Source organism: Lolium rigidum, chromosome 1 (assembly GCF_022539505.1).
Source record: "Lolium rigidum isolate FL_2022 chromosome 1, APGP_CSIRO_Lrig_0.1, whole genome shotgun sequence".
Taxonomy (NCBI): domain Eukaryota; kingdom Viridiplantae; phylum Streptophyta; class Magnoliopsida; order Poales; family Poaceae; genus Lolium; species Lolium rigidum.
In genome coordinates, this window is record NC_061508.1 from 113098282 (window position 1) to 113110269 (window position 11988).

The 11988-nt window shown below is 41.3% G+C and overlaps 2 protein-coding genes across 4 annotated transcripts; one reads left to right on the plus strand and one right to left on the minus strand.

Moving 5' to 3' along the window:
- Nucleotides 1-776: 776 nt before the first annotated feature.
- On the plus strand, nt 777-1226 carry LOC124650182 (zinc finger protein 4-like). The gene has a single exon (XM_047189736.1). It carries the CDS (start codon nt 777-779, stop codon nt 1224-1226), a length of 450 nt encoding a protein of 149 aa, XP_047045692.1.
- A 4659-nt stretch (nt 1227-5885) lies between these two features.
- On the minus strand, nt 5886-11686 carry LOC124657175 (protein MULTIPOLAR SPINDLE 1-like). Of its 3 annotated transcripts, XM_047195889.1 has the most exons (11): nt 11507-11686; nt 11377-11434; nt 11160-11309; nt 10996-11055; nt 10747-10829; nt 10586-10643; nt 9635-9763; nt 8441-8630; nt 6913-6983; nt 6269-6479; nt 5886-6109 (listed from the first exon to the last, which is right to left on the minus strand). In XM_047195889.1, the coding sequence occupies exons 1-10, from the start codon at nt 11684-11686 to the stop codon at nt 6295-6297; spliced, it is 1164 nt and encodes a 387-aa protein (XP_047051845.1). In that variant the 3' UTR covers nt 5886-6109; nt 6269-6294. The 3 variants fall into 3 exon arrangements, 2 of the variants coding, with proteins under 2 accessions (XP_047051845.1, XP_047051755.1); XR_006988792.1 differs by having other exon boundaries at nt 5886-6200; nt 6240-6479; nt 11377-11563; XM_047195799.1 differs by having other exon boundaries at nt 5886-6119; nt 11377-11563.
- Nucleotides 11687-11988: the final 302 nt, after the last annotated feature.

Genomic DNA, 11988 nt, shown 5'->3' on the forward strand with positions numbered 1-11988 from the left:
GGCATGAGGTAGCAATCCATCCAAAGGGGTACCAAGATCAAGGGTAGTGAGGAGCGAGTTCACCTCATCATGTAGAGCCTTGGCTCGGGCTCGTGTCATCGGTCCACTTGGGGGACTAGTTGGTCTTGATGGAGTGTCGTTGGTGAGCGGGGCTACATCACAATATGTACATGTGATACGGAGGGAGTAGTTGATTTGATGATTGTGCACACATATACGTAAATGTATTTTCGATATAAAAAACTTGTTTGAGCTCACTAATCTTTTGGTTTCCCAGTATGGCAAGTGAGACATTTCAGCACGCACGTCCTTCTCTATTGATGAGCCTATCTAGTCTCTCTCCGATCCTTAAGCTTGTTAAGGAACCGTAATGGCTAAATAACCACATGGATTCATCTGCTATCACCATCAAATCTATCAAGATATGTGCCTACATACTCTATTCGTACACACTAATAAAGCAGATCCTTCCGGCGTGACAGGCGTACTAAATTTACAGGCATGCACCAACCAGCTGCACATCTGGTAACTTCAATAATTGCGTGCGCGCTTGACAACCGCCTGACAAAACCCCCATACTAAGTCGTCCTCGCACACCTAGCTAAGCTATGTGCAGTCCAGGGCTGCTTGGAGCCTGAGGTAAGCTGGAGCTGATACTCACTCTCCTCCTGTTCGGCTCTGCTATATATATATGCCGCGCGCACTGAACGCGTAGCAGACTCAAATTATCTTCTTACCTAGCTCACCGAGATCGATCTATCAATAGCCGCCAGTAAATGGGGAGTGCGAGGGTGCCGGCCGGCGACGTGAACCTGGACCTGGGGCTCGTCCACCTGACGGCAGCGGCCGTGAGGCATCCGCGGACGGCACCGCCGGTGGCCGCCATGGACGAGGGTGACCGGACCTTCTCGTGCACCTACTGCCGACGCAAGTTCTACAGCTCGCAGGCGCTGGGCGGCCACCAGAACGCGCACAAGCTCGAGCGCAGCCTCGCCAAGCGCAGCCGCGAGCTCTCCGCCGCCTCCTCCTCCCCGCCCACCTCCGACTTGATCAGTTGGTACTCGCCGCCGGGTGGAGTGGGTAGCGGCGCTCAAGCAGCAGGGTCCGCCGCCGCCGCCGCGGCCGTCGTCAGCTGGATCGCCGACGGCGGGCGCCGCCGCTACGGGCACCGCGTGCACGCGGCCGGCGACGGCGACGACGGCATCGACCTGTCGCTCAAGCTGTAAGGTGCATCGACATGCACGGCGTGCGTGCGCACGTCGTCCATAATGATGTCGATCGATCGACTAGCTGCAAGCTAGCTATCTTGTACGTTCGTACTTATACTACGTACGTACGTATCACAGTTGCTCTGTGCATGCATGGCCTTACTGTTAAATGCTTTGATTTGATGTTTGTTTAGTAACAATATGTATAAACCAGTACTGCCTCCATGATGAACTTCACTGTTCCAGTAATCGGATCAACTAGCTCGATGATGCCCTACGTTCTCGATAAAAAATGTACGGAGTATGTATATTTTGTCTCGAGACAATGCAATGTGAATATGAAACAATTTAAAAAAAAAAAAATCCATGACAACCCCTCCGTTTTAAATTATAAGATGTTTTTGATATTTCAGTGTGGACTACATACGAATTGAAATAAGTGAACAAAGACACTGAAATGCATCAAGATACATAGGATTCAGAAAAAACTACTCCATAGTGAAATTCAAAACGGAGGGAGTACTATACATATACAAAACTGTGTCCGCCTTCCGCGCATTCTACTACCATATCCGGTGTCGGATCTACTGCATCCTAGGGGGTGCACAAGATCTGGTAGAAACAAAAATTTTGTAAAATGAAATTTTTTTCACCATATATGCACCTCCTTATAAAGTTTTTTACCGGTTGATGCACCTTCTAGGCACCCTGGTTCCCGGTTCCAGATGTTGTAGCTCCGCCACAGACCTTTGTTACCAACGCACAATAACACCTCTGATTTCTTGTAAATTTTAAAAATAAGAATGAGAGATCTGTCTATAAACCTAGAAAAAATAAACCGCAAATTTTATACACACATAGAAAATAAAAAGAAAAATATAGATAAAGACAAAAAAAATAGAAACACTATCAAAGCTAAATTTGTAATGGTAGACCGAGTATGGAATTGAGATTTTAAGAATGTCATAAGAACATATCTTGTCAACTAACTCAATATTTATTAAAAGAAATCATAACTTTCTAGAGGTGCTACCGTGCATTAGCAGTGTATAGCACCCCAAATTGCCTATAAGACTAAGATTACTCGGTTCACCTCTGCGGTGTATCACGGGTTCGATGGAGTTCGTTCTCATTCACATTCGATCTCATTTCTTGGTCTTCCTTTGGGCATCGACAGTCCATGTGATTACCATTCATTTACTTGCGTGGCTTTCTGTTGCAGAAACGTATGAACATGGGTCAGTGCAGTCGCTAGCTAGTCCTTAGATGGTGTTAGCTATGGCCTATAAACGACTCTCCTCTCTTCCTTTACTTACTTTACCGGCCGGTGTCCTTTGTTTGTCAGATACTTTTGTGCTAGTCACACGACATGCAAAGCAAGCCTGCAATTAATGGCTCCAGTGATCTGGACAAGCTAATTGCAACTCTCCTCGCTGCAGTATACAACTAAGAAATAGTCATGCATAGAAAAAAGAAGAATGTCAGAGCGTTCTCATTTCAAGGCTAGCTAGCTAACCATCTCACTGTTCCCTCTCGTATCTTCTCATTGAAACTATCCTAGTACATCGTGTGGCCAACGGAAATTCAATTCGGCTCCCGGGTGCGTATGCTCCCTCTACCAAAATAACACATTTCGAGATGTCAAAAAATTTGGATAAAAAATTCTACATGTACATCTCCATAATGTATGTGCATTCGCTAAGTTTCACGAAAAACCAATATTTTTTGTGGTCTATGTAAAAAGGAGAAACTTTATTTTGTGAAAAGCATTATTTTTAGCACTGAATTTTGTCTTTTTTACACACGTCACATGATAAGTCGATTTTTTATGAAACAACTTTGTGAGCGCGTAGCACGTGAAGATGTACGTACAAATTTTTTGTTTCAATTTTTTTGAAATTTAAAATATACATAAGATGCATTTCAAAATATAGGGAGCATATGCACCCATGTTCCAAAACACCACTCCCATGTGGCCAACAAACACACAGTGCAAGGGCAATGCATGCTGAAGCAACCATTTTGGACAAAAGTCCAAGAGGCCTTCACCAGATGTCGACCGAGTTATCTTCACATGCAACTAGCGTCATCTTTTTCTCATATGTTCACATCACTCTAGCTTGACGTGTGCAAGCACACCAGTTAAATACACCACTCCCCAACTAATTAATATCAGAAACAAGAGGTGTTTCTGCAAGTAGTAATACTTCTCTTTCCAGCTGCTTGTACTTGCATTGCATACAGGTGACACAAACACTGGCCAGACATCCAGTAACTCAATTACATTGCTGCCTGGACCGTTAGAATTGATCCAGATATCTCAAGGATCACATGGCCGATGGACATGATGCCGCTGTCCTAAGAGGCATTTGGACAAACCGGTGGGGATGAAGGACACTTCCATCGACTTGTCTCCGTCCATCGGCTTATCTCGTGTTATCTGGTAGTCACGTACAGTTGATATCTATATAATGCATCACCATGATTTCTGGGAAAGTACAGATTATGGTGTGTTTGTATTACCGTGAACTGATATTGCATCGATCGGTTGAAATTCAAGAACATCACTGAAAACATTACCGGTGGGAATCAGAGACGATGCTTGGATTGGGCAATAATTGGCAGGAATTGCATGTTCGTTTGAGGATTTGAGTCTGTGATTGGGCCTTGGTACCCAGGGTACATGCAAGCGTTCTAGAATGTAGATTAGTGACAGTGTGTCACGACAACTTGCCACACTTCTTGAACTATTGCTGCTTGCCTTAAAGCCCCTAAGCGTATGCGTTGACCTAGAAATTACATAGTTGCCAAAAGTGTTTTTGTGTGGAATTCCAGCAATTGCCTTAACCAGTAATAACCACATTGCGCAGTCACTATGTAGCTTAATTTACAGAGTTTAACATCTGATTTGATGTCCAACAGAACTCATCAGTCTTGGACACATTTCCAAAGGTTGTTTCACTTCAGGTCTCAAGTATAGAAGACAACCTCTCTCGATTCAGTAAGTCCTTCATCCGAGGGTAAACGGTCTGGTTTTCCCAGTAAGCCTCAGCAGTGAGTTAACCTATCAAGTAAAGTGTACTCGCCATCGTCTAGCTCATTTCGGTTCAAATGGCAATAAGAAGATGAGTGAATCGTGTATCGAACCTGGGATTCAGATGTTTCAGTCGGGGAAGAAGGCCGGATTCAGGCCCTGGAGCACACGACTTTTGTCAATTGCAATTGAGACGCAAGATGCCGGATCATATCGGTGTCCATGAAAAGGACCTTGCATTGATCAAGCATAGAGGCCTGTCAATGAGGTGAAGAGGGCAGCTGAGCTTAACCAAGATATACAAAGAATTTTAAGAGCCTCGGAATGATTAGCTGTCATCTCTCTTCATGAGAGTTGTTGTTGTTATGCAAGTAGAGAAAGGGGGCAATCATAGCTGTCAACTAGAAAGGCGATGTAACTCTACGAACACTGATTTGGACAATAAAGCTAAGTAGGGCTTATCTACTTGTCTTAGGGTGATGAGTGCAAATTCATTCTTTCCCAAAATAAGAGTGGAAGTGTTTCTACTGATGGCTAGACCTTGTGTGCCCCAAACCTAATACTCTCTCCGTTTCTTGATATAAGCCACATAGTTTTTTGAGAAAAAATCCAAAATATAAGATATATCGTTGTATCACGTGTATGGAGAATTTTTTTTAGAAATTTTATTATGTTTACTTATTTGATGTGAACTCCTCTATTTTCTCATGTCAATTAGTTAGGAGTAATCTTGCCCAAATCTGCTCTAGCTTTGCCTCCAAGTGTGTTCTCCAATATTCATGCTAAAAACTATACGGCTTATATTTAGGATCGGAGGGGGTATTATTTGAGCATGCTCACACCTTCCATGAAGATATTCTGTGGCGCTTGCTGTCCTCGCTATGTTACTGAAACATATTTGAAGCTCACAGTTGCAAACTAATATAGCTAACACTGTTAAAACTAAGTTATTCGCAGATGCGAAAAGGCATGCAGCACCTGTCCAAGTGTCCATATTTCTCAAGGGAAACAATGTACAATTGCGCTATAAACATATTAGATTTTGTAACAATTATTGGATATAGGGAGAGAATGAGGATGATTGTTTGTTGGAGTAATTCCAGTTCCAGAAAGCCATTGCTTTTTCAGACATAAGGAGACTGACGGGATAAGAGTTGTAAAGTAAGAAGTTACTTGTTCAGTAAAGTGTCGCCATAACACGCCAAGTTATTTAGTTTGGCCTCACCAGTTGACACTGTGATTGCAACACGACAACTAGAAATGAAGAAACGTGCACATTAAGAGTAACAGACAACAACGCCCATTGCACGGCGCACACAAGGCCTTGCACTATCTAAGTTAAGAAAAGTATTATTCCCCATTTTAAAGCAGATACGGCATGATCATGCATACTTATGAATATCACACAAGTGTACTGGAGTCAACAGCTTGCCTCTTTTTGTTGAGCATCTAGATAATCATTAGAAAATATGATCATGTTTTTTTGTTCTTTATATAGTTTGAAACTACGAATCATACTTGCAAGACTCTGGAGTCTCTAGAGTAAAAGACATGGAGTGCAAAGCAAGATTGTGAAGTGAAAGGTGTTGCAATTATATATAATTATGAAACAAACAATTCCAACCAATGGTAGATACACCATAGATTCTTAAGTTTCTCTTATATGCCAGAATCCATATATATATAAGTTTCTAGAATAAATAATTCCAGTACATAAATGGTTACAGTAAAGTGATTCGCAGTAACTACGCATCCACACGTGATGGGAGTTAATATAACATACTTTGGCTATGTCTTGGTTCCTGGCCATACAATGAGGAAAAGAACAGCAGCTTGCTGCTGCAACGTCTTACTGTAGGTAAGCATCCTGAAATTGACTATGCGAGTATTAGAGAACAATGAGACAAGATGTGGTTCCAGAATAACAGCAAAACAGAAAATTATTAAACATGTTGACTACGATAGCTAATTTCTCGAGTGAAGGCGAACTGCAAACATGTGAGTCAAGTGACTTGTGAGTTAATACATTGGCAAGTCTTAGGCTGGACGTTCTCAGCACAGGAGTTTGGAGAAGACGTCAAGGTTCAGCTTCCCCTGATGGGCAGCAGGAGCCACCTCCCTTGCCAACCTTCCAACCACTCGCTCAATGTACACAACATACAGCCCATTTATGTTTTCTAGGACTTCCAAGTCTTTGCGTGCCTTGAGAATAGATCTGACCCATTCTTCAAAAAAATCTGGAAAACAGTCATTTGATCAGACTCTTGCAATGAACTGTCAGGAAGATGCAGCATAGCATGATGCAATGAAGCTCGCTTTGTAGTGGCATTATATGAGTGTACTTTTCAGTATTCATCAATGCAGATTTGTGATTATAGATGCACAATGTAATATACTAAAATCTCTTAGTGGGGCAGTTATAGCATGTAATATGTATGAGGTGCTAGAGTGTAGCTCATAATTATAAATACAGTATTGAAACCAAAGTCATTTAACTGCAAAAGACTGAACCAGTAGAATCCAGTGAGTCAAAATTAGATGTGGATATGATGCAATTTCTTATCAAGTAAACTGGCCCTGATAGTTTTCACACTGTCATGTTGAATTCAACACCATTGGTAAAACATAATGAACATGGAAAAGGGTAGCCAGGGGAAAGAAAACACTAACTTTTGTCAAATTGCTCGCAACATAGCCAATTTTTTATGTAATCAGATATGAGAAACTCGATTAATTGAATCCTGCAATGGATAGTGATCAAGCACAATATACAGTTACACAGTTTAGAATCAAAATAACAAAAGATATCTTGGGAGAAGCAGAAAGTATTTATTTCCAGATAATAAAAATTACTCCCTCCAATCCATAATAAGTGTTGTGGTTTTAGTTCAAATTTGAACTAAAACCACGACACTTATCATGGATCGGAGGGAGCAACAAGTTTTGCATCAACTGGAAGAATCCCCAAGAATGATGCGACTGGAGATCATAATCACAACCATATTTCTAGTGAGCCTGAAAGAACAAGCACACTAGCTGCATCATGACTCAAGAGTACGACTAATACCATCAAGTACGACTAATATCATCAAGATCGATGTTACTGGAATATCAGAGTACAGCTTGTGTTAGCTTAATGTGATGCAGATAAGGGAATGCATCTCATCTGAAACTACATTATTATCAGAAAAGAAAACATGTAACCTTACAACTATAGGCTACAGTATATTTACTGACAGCCTGACATTATTTACATGAACTAATAGTTTAGTACCCCCCGTTCGATAATATAAGATGTTAGTACATCCAATATTGGTTGTAGTAACATCTTATATTATGAGATGGAGGGAGTATTTGTTAACAAACATTGTCTACCAAGATTATGATGGATTATCACTATATAATACATGAATAATCATTATCTAGCAATATCCATACAGGAAACTACACCTTCTGCCGGTATAGAGATGTTGTTTTAGACATGAGCACAGATTGCATTCTACAATTTGCAGCTTTGATCATTATTTTGTGTGAATATGTTACTATTTAGTTATAAAAAAGAACGGTGTGAGCATATTTCCATCCCGTATCTAATGGCAATTTTTTTATATTTTACTTGTCAAGATAGAGAAGTTTGGATATAAGCTTTCTACGCCATCATGTATTTCTGAAAGGAGGTGGCAGGAAGTAGCGATGTTGTCTCCTTCAAATGTTCAGTTACTTCTTCACATATCCATCTATACAGACAGCAATATCAACAAGATAAAGGAATAAACTTGGAATCTGTGAGACTACTGAAGTTGTTGCACATGGAAGATGCCAGAAGTTACAGGTGCCAACTAAATGGGCTATAGCTTGTTAATTAACCAAATTTGACAACCATTAATGGGTAACTGATCGGCCATTCATAGCATTTTTCACAAGCTGGAAATAGTATCCTTCTGTAAACAATTTTCTATAACTCACTAAATGACTACTATTGCACATGTAAGAATAGTTTCCCTGTGCAAACTGCTACTTGGTATTTCATACATATTTCAGCGCTAAGGTGTCAAATACCTTTTGTTCTAAACAGGTGAAGTTAAAATGGATACACTGGACTGGAGTACTGGACAGTCGTGATTGCCCTAAGTGGACAAATCAATAGTCTTCTATTGTAATCTAAATTAGAATGTATAGAAGATCAGCTAAAGCTTACATAATGAACATATTGCCATGCATATCAGGGAAGGAATCATCAAACGGATCTACCAGAAGTAACATTTCTGATAGATTTGAGATCTTTTGAGAAACTACAAGGATTATCCGCTGACCAATGAACTCTTCCTGTCCTAACTTCCGGAACAAGTGCTGCACAGAAAATTGGGCATCTGAGCAGTCAACTGATCCTGCGAAGTGTTGAACAAAATGGAAAGAATCAAGGTGTGCTATTTGTCATGTCAGGAGCACAGATATGACTGAAAATTCATAGTTTATGTTCAGTGTAGTTTACTCTTCAATCAAATGGCCAAAATAACTACATAAATCTGTTGACGTAACCACTCAGCAGATCCGACCAAATGTAAAAGAACATATTGATATGATTTTCCTATAAGTAAGAATGTAAAACAAACACCATAGAGTCTATAACTAATTTGTCATACCTGGTAGGAGTTCCACACGAAGTGCGAGTTTAATTTTAATTCGTAAGATGTACTCTATGCTCCTTACTGGACATCATATAAAGTAAACTAATATTTGTTATGTTTAGTTGGGACAAATTTTTATCGTAAGACTCTGCTTGGTTCAGCCTTTTTTAGCCAAAACCGGCATGAAAATTAGCTCCCCATAATTGTTCACTTGGATTGTCGTGAATTTTCTTCGTCATTTATTTTCTCACACTTGTTTCCTGCTGGGGAGGCCCGTAAAATCTCACGGACCAGTCCACGCGCTAATTAAAACCGGGCACAACGAAACATGACCGTAAATGTTCAGGGCTGGCAAATTAAAAAGATAAACGAAGAAGGGCCTAAGTTGGAATGTAAAACCAAAATGCTACTGTAAGCCAAAAATATCTCCCAGATTGCCAAAGCATATTATCAATGATTTACAAAGCCTAACTCAGTGCTGTCCAGGACCCTGAAAAAACTACTACCAGGATCCTTGGAGCATCAAACCAATTGTGCTATATCATGAAAGAAAGAGCCTGGGCTTGTGGTCACAGCAAATAATTACAATTTTAAAACACAATATGAGTTACGGACCAACAAGAATAACTTGTGGACCGGAAATCCATATCAAGCTCAAGTTTGCATTGCATCATTCTGGCAGACAATCACCTTGTGTATACCCTTTTGCAAGAATATAGAAAAAACATCTGAAGTACTTAAAGAGCATATCAAATAAGTATCACCTGAATCTGAAGTACAATTATTTTCAGAAATGGTACACATCCTTTTCATCAAACGTGCTACTAGACCATCAATTATCTCCTCAACCAGTTCCCTTTCCCTTTTTGTTGATAGAATGTTCCTTAGTGAAGCTGAAAAATTACAATTCATAACACTATTGTTTCAATCAAATATATATTGAACAGAAAAAATTTATAGAAAATTTCATCATTTACATATTGGTAATTATCCCTGCGTTGTATTTTGGGGTCACAGCCTTAGGATGTCATAAAAGATTGTTGATCATGCTATAGTGTTGTATGGCTATAGTAAACAGTAAACTGGAAACCAAATATAAGATGACTAAAAGCTTGAAGTGCTTTGTGGACATGTGGCATGTATTGAACTACATACCCTTGGTTTGCCATGTCAAAACATTGATATTATCAGCAACATAATTTATTCACGTACATGTAAAATGTGTCTGCATGTCAATTATATCCTGCTTCCTGCTTAAACTGATAACTGGTAACTACTAGGGTACTATAAAACTTAGCCTGAGTCTGAGTGTGCCATAAATTTCAGTATTTCAACCAACCACATCATATCCCGCCTACTTGAAGCATGGAAATGTATATAGAGACCAAATAGTGATGGTTCGGCACAAACAGAATGTAGAAGGCTAAAAATAAGTTTGCGCTTTCTTCCATCGATATTATAATTATGAAAGTACAAATATCTCAACTATAGTAATTCGTTTCGATTAATACACACCAATGCTGTAATATCATGTTTATTATGTTCAAGCAATATCCATAATCAGACTTCAGACTCAGCTGGGAGCAGCCTTACAAGTTACTAGACACATTTCCCTAACTAAGATCTCACTAGATTACACATCACAGATCGGACTATGCATAACTTAGGTAAGTGGGATGGATTAATTACCCGTATAGTAGCAGAATTTGACTTACCCAAAATGAAGTCTACTGCTTGGTGAGAGAATGTAGCAAATGAGGACATAGAGTCCCTCTGCAAAAAATTAATCCAAGTTCAGAAACACAAGTTACATGGATCTTACTCACAATGAGAGAATAAAACTTTACCCACAAAAAATGAGAGAATAAAATTTTACTTTGGCAAAGATGCCATCTGATAGCTCCACCAGGAAATCAGTTGACAAGCTAAGCTGCTGTATCTCATCCTCTCTATTGAACTCTGCACAACCAAACAATTCAAACGAGGATCAGGCAGATATAATTTTCCGAGAGTAACCTCAAACTGGGAGCTGTAATTAAGAGTGGAACGATCCAAACCATCAAATGGCGCACAGTTCATACACACTCGTGCAGAGAAAATAGTTAAAACATAACGGTACACCTACCCATCAAACTAGTGACTGGAAGAGGTCGATCCAGTCTCCGCCGCTTCTCCTTCCACCGCGCTGTTGCGATTGAATTACAGAACAGAAATGTTCAAATTCGAAAGGAAAAGAAATCGCATAGAGGCCAATTAGTTAGATCTCGATCGCAGACTTGAAAACCGTACCCAATCTGAGGAACCTCCTCCGCAGCACCTCGTCGACCCAGTGCTCCCCGCCACCGGGCGGCTGCTGCGGCTGTAGGTCCCCGCACCCATCGAAGAAGTGGCACCGGCACGACGCGACTGGCGGCTCCGTCTCCTCCCCGCGCACCCCATCTGGCCGCACAACAAATCTAAGCCACATCAACGGGGCGCTGGAAACCGAACGAACGAACGCGGGTACCTTGGAGGATCTTGAGCTCTTCGCGGAGGCGGAGGATCTCGCGCTTCCGCTCCTTAGCCTGGGCGGGAGAAGAGGGGGGCATGAGGTAGAGGAGGAATTAGGGTCTTGTGGTAAGGGGAATGGATGAGACCTTGCGCTTCCAGTGGATGAGAGGCGGGGTGGAGGTGCCCGCGGCGGCGGCGGCTCTCGAGGGGAGGCGGTTGTAGTGCATAAGAGCCATCGCGAGGGCTGCCTTGAGCGACGGCGAGTCTATCCGGGAGGAGGATGCGGCCGGAGGCGTCGCCGTCGGCGGGCGGGAGGCGGGAGCCATGGCGATTTCGGGGAGGGCGAGCGGGAGAAGGGGAGAAGAGGCAGGGCTCAGGCCCTGTTTTGGAAAAAAGTCCACTTAACCCCCATAAGTATAGGGTTAGGGACACTAAGGCTTAGTTTGGCAACAAAGTATTTCTAAAACTGAAGTATTACAAAACTGAAGTATTTCGGTGCATCGACAAGGAATACTTCAGTTTCTTGATACCATAGTATTTCTCAGTTTTGGGCAATACTTCAAGGTGTTTGGGAGATGGCTATTTTACTGTACATTTGACTTTGACTGGTTGTCCCGTTGCATGCAAG

Coding starts and splice junctions, on each gene's coding strand:
- LOC124650182 (XM_047189736.1), top strand. CDS start 777: ATGGGGAGTGCGAGGGTGCCGGCCGGCGACGTGAACCTGGACCTGGGG.
- LOC124657175 (XM_047195889.1), bottom strand. CDS start 11,686: ATGGCTCCCGCCTCCCGCCCGCCGACGGCGACGCCTCCGGCCGCATCC. Junction 11,310..11,376: donor AGAGCTCAAGATCCTCCAAG/GTACCCGCGTTC, acceptor TTGTGCGGCCAG/ATGGGGTGCGCGGGGAGGAG. Junction 8,631..9,634: donor TAATTGTACTTCAGATTCAG/GTGATACTTATT, acceptor AACACTTCGCAG/GATCAGTTGACTGCTCAGAT.